This window comes from Lethenteron reissneri, chromosome 43 (assembly GCF_015708825.2).
Source record: "Lethenteron reissneri isolate LAM-NWPU_2019-01 chromosome 43, ASM1570882v1, whole genome shotgun sequence".
NCBI lineage: Eukaryota > Metazoa > Chordata > Hyperoartia > Petromyzontiformes > Petromyzontidae > Lethenteron > Lethenteron reissneri.
This window is the reverse complement of record NC_083821.1, coordinates 7,645,715-7,663,373: the sequence shown is the minus strand read 5'-3', so window position 1 is coordinate 7,663,373 and position 17,659 is coordinate 7,645,715. Positions and strand designations below refer to the sequence as shown.

General features: G+C 46.7%; 1 protein-coding gene across 1 annotated transcript in view; it reads right to left on the bottom strand.

The window, feature by feature from the left end:
• LOC133353248 (plectin-like) overlaps window positions 1–15,814 on the bottom strand; it is a 229,135-nt gene extending 213,321 nt beyond the window's left edge. Inside the window, exon 1 of the mRNA XM_061569339.1 lies at window positions 15,461–15,814. Within this exon, the coding sequence (XP_061425323.1) occupies window positions 15,461–15,779 (319 nt within the window). The 5' untranslated portion in view covers window positions 15,780–15,814. The remainder of the gene's footprint in view (window positions 1–15,460) is intronic.
• Window positions 15,815–17,659: the final 1,845 nt, after the last annotated feature.

Sequence of the window (17,659 nt, the reverse complement as noted above, 5' to 3'; positions counted from 1 at the left end):
TCAAACGCTCCGATCAAGAGCCAAAACCTCTGGCAATTCTTCAACGAATCTCTCACGCCGGCTCCACGTCCTGCTAAGCCTCACTCGCTCACACTGCAGTGCCTGCAGGTGTGTTTACACACGCGTTTGGAATGCGATAGCGCTGCGCTCTGCCATGTGTTCAGTTGATCCTCAAACGCTTGCCAAAAAAAGCCTTACCACACTTACATGGCTCCATTGCTCTCGTCGAGTTCTATCAAAAGTAATATATATGTACCGTACCGTATACAGCCCGTGTTGTTAATCTATAGCCCAAATTGTTAATCCACTGCTGGATGAGGGCCTCAATAACACCTTGATGGCAGTGAGAGACATCTGACAATTTTAACACGCGGGCTTTCGAGACCAATATCATTAATAATAGAGGTTTTTTTTGGGTTAAATCGCGTAAATATATAAATGTGTCGTTAAACCCGCCACCACCCGACACAGCCAATTAATAAGGGTTGTCACGTAAACAGAACGTGCCAATGTTGTGGCCTTGCTCTCCAACACACCGGTGTGCTGTACTAGTGACGAATTGGCACGTTCTGTTCACGTGACAAACCCCTCACTAGTTGGCTGTGTCGGGTGGTGGCGGGTTTAATGACACATTTATATATTTACGCGATCTAACCCAAAAAACCTCTATTATAGACATTTGACCATACGTCACCACGCCTTCCAGTGAAGGTGGTGGGAGGAGGATAAAGAACGACATTGGGTTTTGCTCTCTGCTCCACCTTCTACACCGCCGACTATGTATTACATTGAACTTCTTTCGCACCGTACGTAACCAACAGCGATAATTGGAGGTGCGGGAAATGCACCTCCGATTAGCCTTTTGCACCTGTTTGCGTATGGCGGTCAGCCATCTAAAAAAACACACACATTTAACAACAGTACTATATTGCACCTTTTATTGATATTTTATTTTTTACAAAATCACAAAAATAATTTAAACAATCTCACAGCTTCTTATGATGATAACAATAATAGCACACTTTAATAAAAAAAAGCAGCCTCGTTCATTGTCAAGCAAGTCGCAATAGGCTCGTCTTGGAATGATTTCTATATTTACAGATAATCAAAAAAGAAAACGTTAACTGCGAGCATAAAAAGTAAACTATTAACTATTTTTTATTTTACAAGGTAAGGCCCACTGAGGTATGGAGTTATTTGTTCAGAATTGATGTGGCCACAAATGATAGCCCAACGAAGTGGCTCATCATGTGTACATTTAGAGCAGCCACATACTCTAAACGCACTTTTCTAAATCTGGAGGGAAAAAAACGCAGGACCTGGAAAAAAACATCCATGCAACCACAGGGAGAACACGCAAACTCCAAATATACAGCAGCAGGCGTCAGGATCGGGATCGAACCCCCGACCTCCTGTATACCAGGCGAGGTAGTTAACACCTCGCCTGAACTTACTCTTGAGCAAAGTGAAGTCAAGGAGCCATATCATCAGGAGTTGTGCATTCGGATTGGAGAACTGCTGCAGCTCGCTTGCATGTCACCTTGACTCCACTCCAACAGAAAGCATTAGTCCAGGCCCGTCTCTGGAGGGCACCGATAAGAGACGGCATGGGGCCCACAGAAAGGAAGATCGTTTTTTTCAACAACAGACGAAGAGAAGCACTAATTGTGCCCCCTTGCGGGACGAGTGATGTTTACGATCTCCGCTGTCGGTGCCAGCAGAGCATAAAGGGACTGGGGCTCTTGCCAGCGCCGGAATAGTTTTACTGCATGGCTTGGGGAGTTCTACAAGTAGTTTTGGGCGTACAGAAGTGTGTGTATATATACAGTGCCGGATTAAACTAGTGCGGGGCCTGTAGCATATGTTGTAAAGGGGCCCCAAATAAATAAAAAACACGTAAGTATGAAAACACAATTTTTTAGCTTGCAAAGTAAAGTAATTGGCTTTTTTTCCTTTGCTATACAGCCAGATAGCACGACAAATCGCTAACCTAAAACACCCAGTCGTTCCTAAAAGTTGAAGGCAGTATAGTACTATAGTAATAGAGCAAGTGCAGAATCACTGAACCGGAATTGATAGCTTGAAAGCATTTAGCGCGGGGCCCTTGATAGTGCGGGGCCCGTAGCGTTTGTAGCTACTTTTGCTACTAGGATAATCCGGTACTGTATATATACACACATTTATTTGGGGGGGGGGGCTCAAAATCTTATGTTCCTGTGGTGTAAACGGTTACCAGAGATCGTCAGTTGCATTGTATGTTCCCTGTGCAGCAGCTGAAACGATGGTGCAGGTTTTTCTAAATCCGGCACGTGTGGTGAAAGCAGAGGTAGGCCAAATACCACGCATCAGTTAGCTCTAGTGGCGGCCATTTCGGCAGCAGTGGCCTGAGCAAGCAATTGCAGGGCTGCACCTTTATCCTTTACCAATAGCATAGGCCACGGGTCCGCAGGCTCTAATGCCCCTACGTTCATCTAGCGACCCCCAAGTGGAGTGGGCCAAAACTCAAAGACAAAGATCCCCCGTATAGCCTTAACAGACTGTTGTGGAAAGCACTGTTAGTGAGCACCTGTGAAGGCTGATTCGGCACACAAGGGGATGGGTGGCTAGCACCACGCCAGGCCGCCTTTGTCTCCACAGTGGCGATGTTTACACATCGTGCCGGCCACTCGTTTAAGGCTGAGTCGACCTAGGAGAGGCCCAAGATCTGTCAATCCACTGCTGATATAATTAGTGGTTATTTGACCATACTTCACCCTGCTGGTCAGTGGGAGCGGTGAAGGGAGGAGACTGGAACCTCCGATTAGCGCGGTTGCCTACATACGGTGCGAAAAAAGTTCAACGGACATACACGCAATCGTGTCACTGGTAATGGCCGTGAGCGGGATTTGAACTCGGGTCGGCCGGTTCGTAGCTCGGCGCGCTAACCGTTGCACCACCGCTCGCCACAAACACTGAGGCCACTGGGTAGCAGAGATGGGCCTCGTGACGGATCGTGCCAGGGTCAAGCCGCAGTGGCGCGTAGGGGGTTCACGGCAGGGAAAGGACAAAACGTGCCTCCTCCGACCGGGCACCGCCCCCCCCCCCCCACGCGCGGCGTCTGACCCCGCGACGCTTTTGCATGCGGAGGCAGCACAAAGGCGGCCGTGTCGTCGAGGGTTGTCCCTCGGGCTCCCCAAAGGGAGAATGAGAGTCTTCGCGTTTGTTGCAGGAACACTGAGTAGGGCTGTCGACGCGAGATGCCACAGCTTCATTAGAGCTGCCTATTAAGTAAATAAATAAATGCAACTCGACTGCTTATTCCACCATTCCCAGGGGCGTCTGTGGTAAACGACGAGCAGAACTGCCCGCTCTTATAAAGTGGCCACATCAGAGTCGAGCCTTAAAAAAAAACAACCCAGCGAGAATGTTAAGAGTGTGGTCAGGAACACTGTAACTATGAGACCCCACGTGCATGCACTGGGAGTGCTGCGCCGCAGTTTACAGTGAAACTCCACGGATCCACCGCAATGGCCTCACGGCAAATGCCATTATCCAATATTATTCACACAAATTACCCCCTTTTTCTTTTCATACGGTCATTCAGCAGACAATTGCAGATAACCGGATTCATTTCATGCCACGTCTGGGATTTCAGGCAGAGTAGCTCTGGGTGAATCATCAGCGGATAATCACGGATAATAGGAATAATCGATAACAGATAATACGTTCTCAGGATCTATTTGGGGGATGGTTAGTATGGACATGCGATAATAGAACCGAGACTAAGGGGTGTTATAGAGTTTGTAGCCTGATTTCATACACTGCGTATAAAACATTTCAGAAATCCTGCTCAGCTTGGCTTTGCTGGCACCGCTTAGATGCTGGGTTGGAATCCAGGCAGCCGCAGTGATTACACTGAGTTCTCAGGTGACGTGAGTTGACGGTCTCAGATCTAGCTCTGTGATATCCACTTCAGGGTGGCGGCGGCGGGTGGCGGCATTCTCGAACATGAAGGGAGATCTGAATGGACTGTCCGTCTCGTGAAGCCGATCGCACGTTCGGGATAACATTTGGGGGGAAACAATTTCACAAAAACACCTTTACAATAAAAACAAGAATTCATACTCAGATCTGGCCAACAACAGCCAATAATGTGAGCAATTCGTTCGTGTAATGTACGGTATTTGTCCTTTGAATTCTACTGTATGCATTAATTTAACTTGACAACGCTCCCTGAAAAGTGTGATATTTTACCGACTGCTTAAAAATAGCCTGTATGCCATTAAAATAACATCATGCAAGAGAAAGTCCAAAGGGCTTAAACTGCCAGTGTCTGTAGTGTTGCTCCTCAGCGTAAGTTAAATCCTCGCATTTGAAGCATGAATGGGGCTTGTCGGTCGCCTATCCAACCCGAAAGTAAAGAACACGAAGTTAAGTCCACCACTTCTCATGTCAAGGCCCATTTGACTAACATTAACAATGGCATCTGGAGGTTCCAAGCAAATTCCAGTCACCCGGAAAAAGGTTGCGGTAGCTCTTAATTTACGGACTGACCAATACCACATCTGTCCGTCAGACTGTATACGTGTCGTGAGGTGCTACATTTAAAACACTTCAAAATAAGAACCAGTGTCAGGAACGTACGGATAACAACAATCATCACACCTTACTGCGATCTGACCCAAAAAACAAATTCTGCATCGCAAATATTGTTCGCGAAGGACTCCCATGTTGAATCATCACACCTGGGTACAACCACGTTATCCTGAAATGCCTTTTTTGCTCAATTATATATATTGTGTGTGTGTGTGAGGCAATGCCGAACGCAGGGCGCGTGCCATTACATGCGAGTGTGCAGCACCCTATTCCAATGAACGAGACGTGAATTCTCCCCTTCGCGCAATGCTCGCGCGATTCATGCTCGCATTGCCTGTGCACACGGATAAGTTGCGTTCGCCGGCAAATTAATGAAATGATCAGAGAGGGCGCGGATAATTGAACAGTTCTTCCGATGCAAAGTCGTACCTGTTTGCACCGCCGCACCTTTGCATAGTTATCCGAGCAAATTTTCGCAAGGCAGTTCAACACAAGGTTACAGTGAAAATCCTCTTATCCACGCGGACTGTGGACGTAGGTTGGTTAAATTGACATTGAAGACGGTGATTTACATTGATGCATGGCCTCTTGCTGCCTTAAATCGCATCATGCATAAAATGTTTTTCTTCATTAAACATGCCACTGTGACTTGAATAAACCGCACGCCAATCTCACGGACGCATTTCATAGGCAAGAAAAAATCGCGTCCAGTATCCGGGACACAAGGCCTCCTTGTAAACAAGTGGCTCGCGATAAAAAGGGAAGAAAAGAAAATGCCGACCCGAAAAACAATAAAACTTAATGAACAGCTCCGTGTTGTGCGCGCGCCTCGGTTACAAAAAACGGAAGTCTTGGAATGCAGTGAACCTCAAACGACCCATTGGCATGGTGAGACATCTAGCAACCCTTCGAGTTGGACAGCTACTCCTAGATTTGAAGCTTTCGTGACTGCAATGATTCATATTCTTGGGTTTTTTCGGTAAAGTCACGTAGGTAAAAAATAAAAAATAAAATAAAAATCACGACGTTTCGGAGGCAACACAAGCCTCCATCTTCAGGTGGAACCGTCACAGCACGTCGTGATTTTTATTTTATTTACATTTTTTACCTACGTGACTTTACCGAAAAAACCCAAGAATTTGGAGAGCTTAAAGAGCACCCGGTCACAACACTTTGCTTTCGCTTCTCTGTTTCACCTGGCTCAACAGCCCAACAGGTTGCAGTACAATGGCTAAAGCAATAAATAGAGTACTTCATGGAAGCGCAGGCTTTGTAAATCACACGTGAGCACTTAGTGGAGGCATGGTAAAATAATGTTCCATTAAACATAAATAACGTGAAATACGTGAGATACGTTTACTGCGAGTAGAAATGCGCTTCCCGGTGGTGGTGAGGATGACTTTGAACGCAATACAAACTCCTCTGACAGAAAATTGTTGGGAATAAAAATGCATGAACTTCACAATTTTAAATGCCTAGAACGTTGAACTTAAAAACAAGGTTGGTTGATTTTTTTTATTGCACCTTTTTTTGAAAGGCCAAAATATATGTTGTGGAACTCAGTTAACATTATAGAAATGTTCTTGAAAAAAATATACACCAACTATCAGTAGAAACCAATTTTTTGTATTTCTTCCAGACTCTTTGACTAAAGTAATATTGGTAAAACTGTAATTTCAAATTGAAATATATTCTATTTTTGAAGTAGGCCCTGTGAATATAACGTCTTTGATAACTCGCCACAAAAATTGAAGTGAAACTTATTCCCATGATTTTAAGGATATGCGATGTATTGGTGCACTAAAAGTGGTGTTACTTATGCAAGAATGTATTATGTTGAACTTCTTTCACGCCATACATAGCCAACCGTGCTAATCGGATGTGTGGGGGAAGGACAAAAAAACGTTCTAAAGAAATACGTTTTCAATTCAGGAATGAGTTTTCAATTTAGAATGTGGTTAAGTAACGAATTGTGGTACTTCTTGTGATAGATATTTCATCTAATGACGTTTAATTCAAAACTGCAACGACAACAGCTGCTACGGACTTCTCTTCCTGCAACTTGATGTGTTTTTTTAATCAACTAATTCTAGCCTTTTGTGAACGTTTGAAGAAGAAAAAATAATGCTAGTTGAAGCATGTGTCATCTATCTCCGTAGCTAGTGCAGCTCTCTCCACTGCACGGCCACATCGGAGGTTTAATAATCATATATCGTGGATGCGTCATGCAATCTCATAATGGTACAGACCGCCGAGATGCGTTCCCGTGTGTGTGTGTGTGACATATTGGCAAGCCATATGTTCAATACCACATCCCAGGGTTACGAGAGGTCCATTAACCTTTTGGTACTGAAGCTACTGCCCACCGCTTTGCATCCATTATGCGGTAATTAAGGATGGAGCAAAGCTATCAAGCAGGCTTACGAGCGGTGGCATTGGGTTTGCAATAACACTGGGGAATTAAATGTACCATTGGTATTGTGTTAAAAGGTCAATGTCAACTTTAATTTCTGCAGACTGCGGTAACGATTTAACTCTAAAAAATATGGATTAAAAAATGTTCAACCCAATGTTAAGCAAAGTGCTGTGCGTATTGCGTTGTACTGCAAACAAACAAAAGCATTGAATGTGTACATTCGTTAATTAATTTTAACATGTTCTTAATTACGTTTTATCCATTTGATTACAATTTTCCAGGGAAAAGTATTTCCCTGGCAAGACAATTAAAAAAATATTCACATAAATTTTTGCAATTCCTGTAAAGCAAATGTATATTTACAATATTGTCTATTATATCACGTATCTCATCTTATTTTAATTTAGATCGTGCCTTGACCAAGGCGCTGAACAAAGAATGTACGATTTGTACAGCGGAAGTGAGATAGAATGAGCTGATGAGGATGGTAGTGGCCACACCTCCGATTAGCACGGTTAGCTATGTATGTGTAACATATATATATGCATACATATCATACTGCATGAAATAAACAATGATAGAAGCGACAATGAATGGCTAATGACGAGTGAGTGTGATGAATGGATAGGGGAGTTGGGAAGAGGGATGGAGTCAGTGACGGGGAAGGGAGGGGGTAGGGGAATTTGGGTAATCAAGGAAAAATAAATAATCTTGAGCTTACAAATGACAATAAATTTAAACAAATGATGGTAGTACCACATCTATTGCAAATGATACTGCCGTAATTGCCATGATTGATTCTACTACAGCAGTGCTTTGCAACTGGTGTGCCGTGCCACATCGGTGTGACTCCCCCATCCCCCAAGCCCCCACCCCCTAACTCCCCCATCCCCCCAAGCCCCCACCCCCTAACTCCGCTCCCAACCCCTAACTTCGCCCTCCCCTACCGCCTTTGTACAGAGACACAGACACACGCAGAGACACGCAGACACACTGAGACACAGAGAGAAACACACACACGCAGACACGGAGACAGGGAGAGACACACGGAGACACACACACACAGACACGGAGACGCAGAGCCATGCAAACACACTCAGACAGCGAGAGACACACAGAGCGACACACACACGCAAACACGGAGACGCAGAGACACGCAGACACACTGAGACACAGAGAGAGACACACAAATAAACACACACACAGAGATACGGAGACGCAGAGCCATGCAGACACACTGAGACAGCGAGAGACACACAGAGAAACACACACACGCAGACACACTGAGACACAGAGAAAGACACAGAGAGACACACACACGCAAACACAGACACATGCAGAGACACGCAGACACAGAGAGAAACACACAGAGACACACACACACGCAGACGCAGAGACACGCAGACACACTGAGACACACAGAGAGAGACACACAGAGAAACACACACACGCAGACACGGAGACGCAGGGACACGCAGATACACTGAGACACAGAGAGAGAGAGAGAGACACACAGAGAGACACACACACACGCAAACACGGAGACGCAGAGACACGCAGACACACTGAGACACAGAGACACTCAGGCACGAATACACGCGAACAGTTGGGCATATACAATTGTCACGGATTTCGATTGCGCCAACTTAATTTCCTCGCTTTCGATAAGGCCGGTAAAGAGGCAATAAGATGGTGTATTTCTCTCTCAGCTACAACGCATTCCCACCCACCCAACCCACTTGGGCACGCAGCGAGTTATTTTTTTTTGGGGGGGGGGGGTGGGGGGTTCGATGTGTCCTTGAAGATTGAGCCGGCTCACAAGTGAGTGCCGTGGAGTGAATGAGGTCGGCGAGCAAAATTCGACCGCGGCACGTGCAACGTTGGGGCAGCGGGGAAAAAAGTGGGGCGATGTCACACAAAACAAAAAACCAGGAACGCTTTACCGATTTTCCACAAGCGCGCCTTCCAATCAATAACGCCGGTCGCAACGCATTTTTGCAACCGTCCGCTGCAAGAAAAGAGGAAGTCGCGAACAAGTGCAGCACATAATAAAATAAAACGACGCTGTCTCCCCGACAGACCTGGTCTTCACCTGAGGACGGCTGCTTGCGTTGTGGCCGAAACGTCGAGCGAGAATTATTTTATTATGTTTTATTATTTTCCCTTCTACGTGACTTTACCGAAAAAAACAATAAGAAGTGCAGCACACACAAATGAAATGGTGCGGCCCACACATTTGTTGAGATTAGCATGAAAGAAACCCCGTGACACCGAGACTATCTTTAGGGCGGGTAAACACGAGTTGATAACCGGTCATCTCCAATGAGAGGTAAATGTATTTCAAGTCTGATGGTGGCGAGATGTTAACTATCTTGCCTGGTATGCAGGAGGTCGTGGGTTCGATCCCAATCCTGATGCATGTATATTTGGAGTTTGCGTGTTCTTTCCGTGGTCGCTTGGATTTTTCTCCGGGTCCTCCGGTTTTCCCCTCCAAATTTAGAAACGTGCGTTTAGAACATTTGGCTGCTATAAATTCCCACGTGATAAGCCACTTTGTCGAGCTAGCATTTGTGGCCAGGACACTTCTGAAAAAGAGCTATACAGCTCAGTGGGCTTTACCTGGTAAAATACAAAAAATGTGCTGGTCACTAACACCATCATCTCCCTTAATCCTTCCGCGAGATTACTTATACCACCTGAAACAACGATAATCTCAGCTAAGCTCTAAAATAGAGAGTCTTTCCTTTAACTTAGACACAGGGAAATTATCTCCATAAGCTGTTTGGCTTCAGCACTCAATATTTAAAGATCTCTATAAATCAACTGCATGGTCCGCCTTATTGGTGAGACACCACCACTGCCCATGCGGGATAATCCCATTGTGCTTGTGTTTTGGTAATACTCGTCAGCTATTGCAGGGCACTAGAAGGACAAGCAGTGGGTGTGTACAGAAGAAAGCTTGTTAGTTTACGGTCGGGTTGAGACTACACACCTGCATGCAGAACCTAAACAGGATTCAAAGTTCCATGCCAAATTGCCATTCGGCTGTTCAGGCTTGCTATTAGTACCGTGTGTCACTCAGCTCTGCGAGACACAGAATGTGGTATTGTAATGTGCACACGGGAGAGTAGTTTTTTTCAAAAGTGCGTGAGAAAATGATGTACCGCAGATAAAATACAGTGGTAAATAACTGTGTTAAAGCCAGCCTGCAATGACCAGCGTGGTGAAGTATGGTCAAACTAACTCATGACAGACATGGCGTTGGGAATGCCTCATACAGCAGTGGATTGACAGAGGCTGTAAATTATCATTAATCTCATGTGTGAATATCTGAAGCATGGATATCGACAGAAACTGCAACAATACTGAAAAAGCATGGAATGATGCATGATTGGAATAACCGTACACTGAGAAACAGCTAGATGAACATAGTGATGGGTAAACACAATTTAAAAAATCTGAGACATCACATCGTTAAGGAAAGTAAGTGGGGTTGTAGGTGACGCGTTATCGCTGGAAGAGATGATGACTGATAGACAAAGCTGGTGATGAAATGGTTGCCACAGAATAACCCCCAGTAAACATGGAACGGCCAATATTGGCCATTCCATAGTTACTGGGCCTTATTCGTACAGTTCAGCCCACGTCGGTCTGCTGGTTCCAACCACATCATAACTTTCTGACCCGCCCCGACTTTACATGGGTGAAAAAGATCTTGAAAGCTCAGCGGATTCCTCCAGCATGAATACACAATTCTGATTCAGATTCACGTGCCAACGTTGGCCCAACGTTGCATGTCTACTGAGGAGAGAACACGCCCAAGAGGAACCCACTGCGGCCGAAGGAGCGAAAGAGATCTGTGTGCTAAAGTGAGAGGGATAGTAGCATCACGTGACTGTGAAGGATAGCAATGGCTTGGGGACACCTTCATCCAGCAGTGGATCGTCAAATGGGATGACTTTCACGATATTTATAGAGAGGTTGAGTAAAATGCAGAAACACAGGGATAACGCATATAGGCTTTAATAATGGGGATTTACTGGGCTGCATTGTATAATTTATCCAGCTATGTATACATGTTATATCTATTGCAATGAAATTAGAATGGCAACATCAGCAATCATCTCCATCATAAAAATAAAAATCATTTTCATAAACGTCATTATTTATTACCAATGTCGTAATTGTTAATACCATCACATATAGATCAGACCAATTACTGCATAGCACATTGCAATACTGCATTACACTGACAGAGAGGAAAGAGAAGCATGGGGATTAGGACATTAATACAAAGCAGAGGCATGCTGCTGCCGGTCAGTAGACGTTATATTGGGCAGGAGACCTCAGGGCCAGAACACATCACAGGAAGGGACAATGAGTGATGGCTGAGTAGTGATGGAATGGCAGACAAGATGAAAAAAAAAACGTGTCCTTAGAGGATGACCACTGCAGAGATGGTAAGATGAGATCAATTCCGAGTAAACATGCAACGTTGGTCAGAGGTTGGCCCAACGTTCCCTGTTTACTGGGTTCAGATGTATGAGTGAGATGGATTGTGGCACTGCGGGACTGTTGAGGGCTGGTGATGGAGTGTGAGGTGGCATTCATCCAGCAGTGGATATACAATTAAAGGACAGTGGGTGGTGGTAATGATACTAATGATGATTGCATTACTGTATCATCATCGTCATCATCATCAAGCATTCCAGATCACCTACATCAATGTCATCATCATTACTATTATGTCCAGAATCTATCATTTGTGATGTCAGTGCCGTATTCATAACGAGAGCAATAAAACAATTCAACAGCCAGCCCAATTTGGTTATAACATTTGCTGAAATGTTATAAATAAAAGGCATGTGCAGTGCAGTACTGAGGCTAAAATTGGAGGAATTACACGTTGCTTTTAAAGGTTACATTACAGTACCTTATAGTATTGTTGAGAGTGGTATACTCCACATGGTACATGGCACAGTAGTTAGCACTCTGCACTATGAACCTGGAAATACGAGTTCGATTCACCAGTCAGAGCTAGCTTGGTTACGGGCGACTGTCTGAACCGGTCTGCGGAACCCATTCACCATCCCATCCCGATCCAAGTGGTGAAGTATGGAACAAATGGCTCCCATGATCGATATGGTGTTGGGAGGCCTTCATCCAGCAGTGGCTTGACAAAGGACTGTACATTTGTAATTTATTATAAGATACTCACGAAGTGCACGCAATCGTCTTTAAAATACAAAAGAACATTCAACCTCTGCACAGACTCACACCATATGTTTAACTTTTCATTAAACTATAGCCACCAGAGGCATGGGCAGTGGCACCACGAAATGCCAACCCATAACCTTTCTCTTAAAATGTGTCCCCTGCATTCTCACAGGTAGCAGAGGACCCAAGCAACACTCAAGACCACACAACAAGACACCTGGTTTCAAAAACGACCCCTTGCTCACGTGACACGCAGACACAACTGAGCAAGCAGCCGCTCGCGTACAAGCACTGCACGAACTACGCCAGGACTCCAGTGATATGCGGCGATATAGTTGGACCATATCGTGGGGTCCTATCATCCACACGGGAAAAAAACCCAAATATACCAGCGCGGAGAGATTAGCTGCTCCTGGGAAGAGATCCAGAAATAAGCAAACAAAAAATTTCCGCGGAAATTTCTGGATTAGCTGCTGAAGCATGTGTAATTTTTAAATTACAGGAATTCACGGATTATTCGATTGTGGACATTAATAGTCCTGTACAGCATTGGAAGGTATCTGCAATTACCGCATTCTCTGGATTGCAACGCACTTTTACCCTCAATTTTGGAAGTGTTTTATAATTTGATGGATGGATGTGTGTTTGTGAACATATTTGTATAACTTTACTGACACGGAACACAAACTATGGGGTGCATCTCACTTTCTGGAGCATCTCATGATTCAGGGAATGTACACACGCCTATCAGACACGGACAACCTTCTGCCCTCAGCTGGACATTCTGAAGAATGATCTTGTAAACTGAGGATGAATGTTGCCATGGTTCCGGTACACAATGGGCCAACTCGTGCAAGCAGAGTCAATGACGTGTCGTGTCAATGTGTGCAGGCAACTGTTTGATGAGATTCCCATGGAATATTACAAGGGATAAAGCGGAGATAAGAGTAGCAGGCAATGCGGAAGGCAAGTCAATGACAGCACCGATGCCGGTTCGGCCTGCGTTAAAGTTTATTTTGTTTAACCAGATGAAAAGTCAAGAGATCAGCATAGCCTTGTTTGCAAGAGTGACCCCGGGTCACCACAATGACGAAAACAAAAAGTAAAACAAAGTAATCAGTGGCGTAGTAAGGACGTTAACTGCTCGGGGGGGTGCGGCACATGATCAGGTGGGGCCCCAATATTTGATTTGTCTCGCACGGTCGCACCTTAGCTATATATCATCTTGCCCCATGACATCATCACGCTATTTTTATAAGATTACGCATTTTTATAAATATAAATTGAAACCGCGTTTTGGAGGAAGTGTGTTGTTATTTTACACTGTTGTTGAAAACATCTCATGGTCGTTTTCAAGGACTGGCCGCAACTCGTAGCTTTTGCCATCAGGGGTTGATGCAAGGCATCCCCTGCCCCCACGCTAGTGACGCTACTGAAAGTAATGTAATACAGCAGTTAGATAACCAGCAAACGCTACTGATGATAAATCAGCGCACTGCATGCTGGGTGGCTTTGGTTGCTTTCTTTTTAAGTGTTCCCAGGATGGTCCTCTGTATGAGGTGGCTGTCCTGAGAAATGTATAATTCTTGCTGGGACATTCCAAGTCCCGTTTTTGTTTTTTGCCAGTTGCTTATTTAACAATCAACCGACTCACAACAATGCATTTAGATGCAGTTCGTCCCTCTTCCGATAATGCGAAATATTCTTATTCCCATGTGAATGTCCCACATTTTTTTGGACATCAGGGGTGGTAACCCTAAGGGTGGCCAACTGAGTCTGTAACAATCTCCCTGTTTAATTAATCGTCGATTATCTCCATAATTTCACATCGAGGGCCTGGGGGAAAGTATATAAAGTGTATAGAAAATACTTTCATGTTGTGTTTGTGTTGTGTGTGTCGTACTGTATAAGAAGCACTGTCCTATGGCACTTTGGTTCTGGGGATTTTCTAAATCCCAGCGTGATGAATTCGTGATCGATATGTGGATTTCGTGTTTACTTTAGCACTCAGCTATATTATTTTTTAATACTTCAGTGCATATATTTTGTGGTATTGACCCTTTCCCAAGTTTGCAAATTGGTATCGACGTATGTGTCTTTACAGCGCAATATTAGTTCACACACATAGTAGGTATCACTTTGGGCTTTCAACAAATGCTATAAAGACACGCACATGCACACATTTTATAGGCCTGTATTTGCTAACCTTTGTACTGCACCAACATTCGTACCCAGATCTGCAGCGCTGTTCATCACCGTTCACTGACCCGAGTCAACACAAACTGCTCTACCAATTCTACAGTTATGTGCAAATAAATAAATGAACGCGAACACAAACAATTTAGCGAGGGCTACGCCGGCCAACAGTACTTCCTGAAACGCATGCCTTGATTTCACTTAGACAATGGGGAAGTAGATAAAAGCGACACAATAATCCATGATCTGTGTGTTTGTGTGTCTGGTGTACATCCCCAGCGATCATTCGGCGTTCAACCAGCAGCTGGTCTAACCAGCTGCGTTGTCACCATGGTTGAGGAATTGCCTCGCAGTGTCAACTCCACAGACCTCACGGTGACATGCGGGTGTACGGAAGGCAAGTGGGAGTCATCGCAGGATGCGATGTACACACCGCATGAGAGGGAACGTTGGACTTCGCATGTTGGCAAACCACTCGTTCATTGTAAGTGGAGAAACATTCCAATGCAGGAAGCCCTCCTGAAAGACTTAGGGCTCAGCGAAGCTTGCCTGAATACACCACAAGCATTATTGTGATGGCTCTGTCAACATTGTGGCTCCTCGCAGTGGTATGGTAGAGGAGGACTATGCAGTAGGACTACCACAGCACGAGATATGCAGATGCATTACAAGGCAGTAAACATTAAAATAGCTTAATTTCAGTGTGTTCGCGTGAATATTCCCAACACCCAGAAGACCACATCCAGCTCCAATCTCGCTTTGACTGTGGCTACCGTGGCTACTAATTCGCGTGCCCGCTAATAAGCCACGTGCCTTCTTGAAGCAAGCACCGCAGAATGTGAACTTTATCATCATTACAATCTTACACGATGGAATGGTGGAATGGCAGTGGAGGCAGTGTGAGCACCCACGCCGCCGGCTCTCTCCACCCATTGGCCTCGGAGTGGCTGCTTAGCCGCCGCAGGGCTTGGCACGGTGAAGGCGGTGGACACACGTGTCCAGTGCGAGACAAGCGATGGAACGCCACCAACCCAACCACCAAAAAAACCCACCAACCTGCCAGATGTGCCACCGTCTTGTCGGGGAAGTCCAGCGGGCCCCCTCTGGTCGCGCGCTTGGACTTGAGCCAGGCTGGCACGTCCACCTCGCCCTCCGCGCTCCCCAAGGGCTGCTCGACCCGCGACGATCCCCGAGGTCCACCGACGTTGTCAGCAGTCGAATGTTGCCGCGGCCGCTTCAGAGCTTCTCTCTTCTCCGTGAGCCAGGTGGCTTGGCCGCTGCCCGCGTCCCTGCCGGGGCTACGGGTCGAGCGAGTCTCGTTCTCCCGATCCTCCCCACGCCGCGGGCTCGCGATGCGCTCGGCTCCTCGCTCCATTCTCACGTCGCTCCGGCCGGAGTCTGAATGACCACGGCGAGCAAACCCACCCGGCGCTTCTCAGCGCACACCCCCCCCCCACGCCCTCTCCCTGCTGGACTCACGGCTCTCGCTCTTGCGAGAAAGTGACACGCGCCTTGCCTGCCCAGGTGGAGGAGGATGGGGATAGAGGCAGGCAGGTAGGCAGGGATGGAGAGAGAGAGAGAGAGGGCTGGATTGACAGGAGATGATGGAGACAGCTCCAGCTGTGTGCAGCGGTGGAGCGATGTGTGCAGGTTGCCGCGCCTTTAACGCTCACGGATTGCGCGCTCTGATGTGCAGGACGCAGCGGCTTGTCCGCTGGGGGTGTGGTGGTGCCACCAGGGATGTCTGGCGCTCTCTCTCTCTCCCCTCTCCTCCTCTCTCTGTCTGTCTCTCTTCTGTCTAGCTGTCTCTCTCTTCTGCTGTCTCACTGCTCTTCAGTCATGGAGCTTGGCGCACGAACGCTCCAGTCACTGTATTGTGCAGTTCCGGGATGTGTTTGTGGGGTTTCTCTCTCTCTCTCCTTCTCTCTCTGTAAGTGTGCACGCGTGTGTTGTGTGCGTTGTGTGTGTATTTGCCTTCGTGTGTGTTGTGTAGTGTGTGTGGTGTGTGTGTGGTGTGTGTGTGGTGTGTGTTGTGTGTGTGGTGGTGTGTGTGTTGTGTGTGTGTGGTGGTGTGTGTGTTGTGTGTGTGTTCGCCTTCGGGTGCGTTGTGTGTTCGCCTTCGTGTGCGTGGTGTGTGTTGTGTGTTCGTGGTGTGTGTGTTGTGTGCGTGTTGTGTGTGTGTTCGTGGTGTGTGTGTTGTGTGTGCGTGTGGTGTGTGTGGTGTGTTGTGTGCGTGGTGTGTGTTGTGTGCGTGGTGTGTGTGCGTGGTGTGTGTTGTGTGTGTGTTGTGTGTGCTGTGTGTGTGTTGTGTGTGCTGGTGTGTGTTGTGTGTGTGTGTTGTGTGTGCGTGGTGTGTGTTGTGTGCGTTGTGTGCGTTGTGTGTGTTGTGTGTTCGCCTTCGTGTGCGTTGTGTGTGTGCGTGGTGTGTGTGTTGTGTGTGTGGTGGTGTATGTGTTGTGTGTGTGGTGGTGTGTGTGTTGTGTGTGTGGTGGTGTGTGTGGTGGTGTGTGTTTTGTGTGTGTTGTGTGTGTGGTGGTGTGTGTGTTCGTGGTGTGTGTTGTGTGTGTGTGTTGTGTGTGCGTGTTGTGTGTTGTGTGTGCGTGGTGTGTGTGTGCGTGGTGTGTGTGTGTTGTGTGTGCGGTGTGTGTTGTGTGTGTTGTGTGTCCGTGGTGTGTTGTGTGTGTTGTGTGTGTAGTGTGTGTGTGCGTGCGTGGTGTGTGTGTTCGTGGTGTGTTGTGTGTGTGTTGTGTGTGGTGTGTGTGGGGTGTGTTATGTGTGTGTGTGTTGTGTGCGTGATGTGTGTGTGCGTGGTGTGTGTGCGTGGTGTGTGGTGTGTGTGCGTGCGTGGTGTGTGTTGTGTTGTGTGTGCGTGGTGTGTGTTGTGTGTTCACATGGCACTGCGCGTCTCTCTGTGTCACGGTGGTGTAGCGGTTAGCACGCTGCGCTACGAACCCAGCAACCGGGTTCGATTCCCGCTCACGGCCAACACCCAGGGACGATTATCTGAACCGGTTCTGGGCCTCCCCTAGGTCGAATCGGCCTCAAATGAGTACCTCGTGCAGGGTCTAAACGTCGTAACTCGGGAGACAAAGGCGGCCGGGCGTGATTGCTGGCCACCCACCCCCTCGTGTGCCGTGCTCGTGAGCAGCACTTGCGCCAGCAGTCTGTTCCAGGCTATACGGGGGATCTTTGTCTTTGGTGTGTTGTTATTCACTCCGTATTATGGAGGCAGTCGCCCTGCAACAACAACGGAGG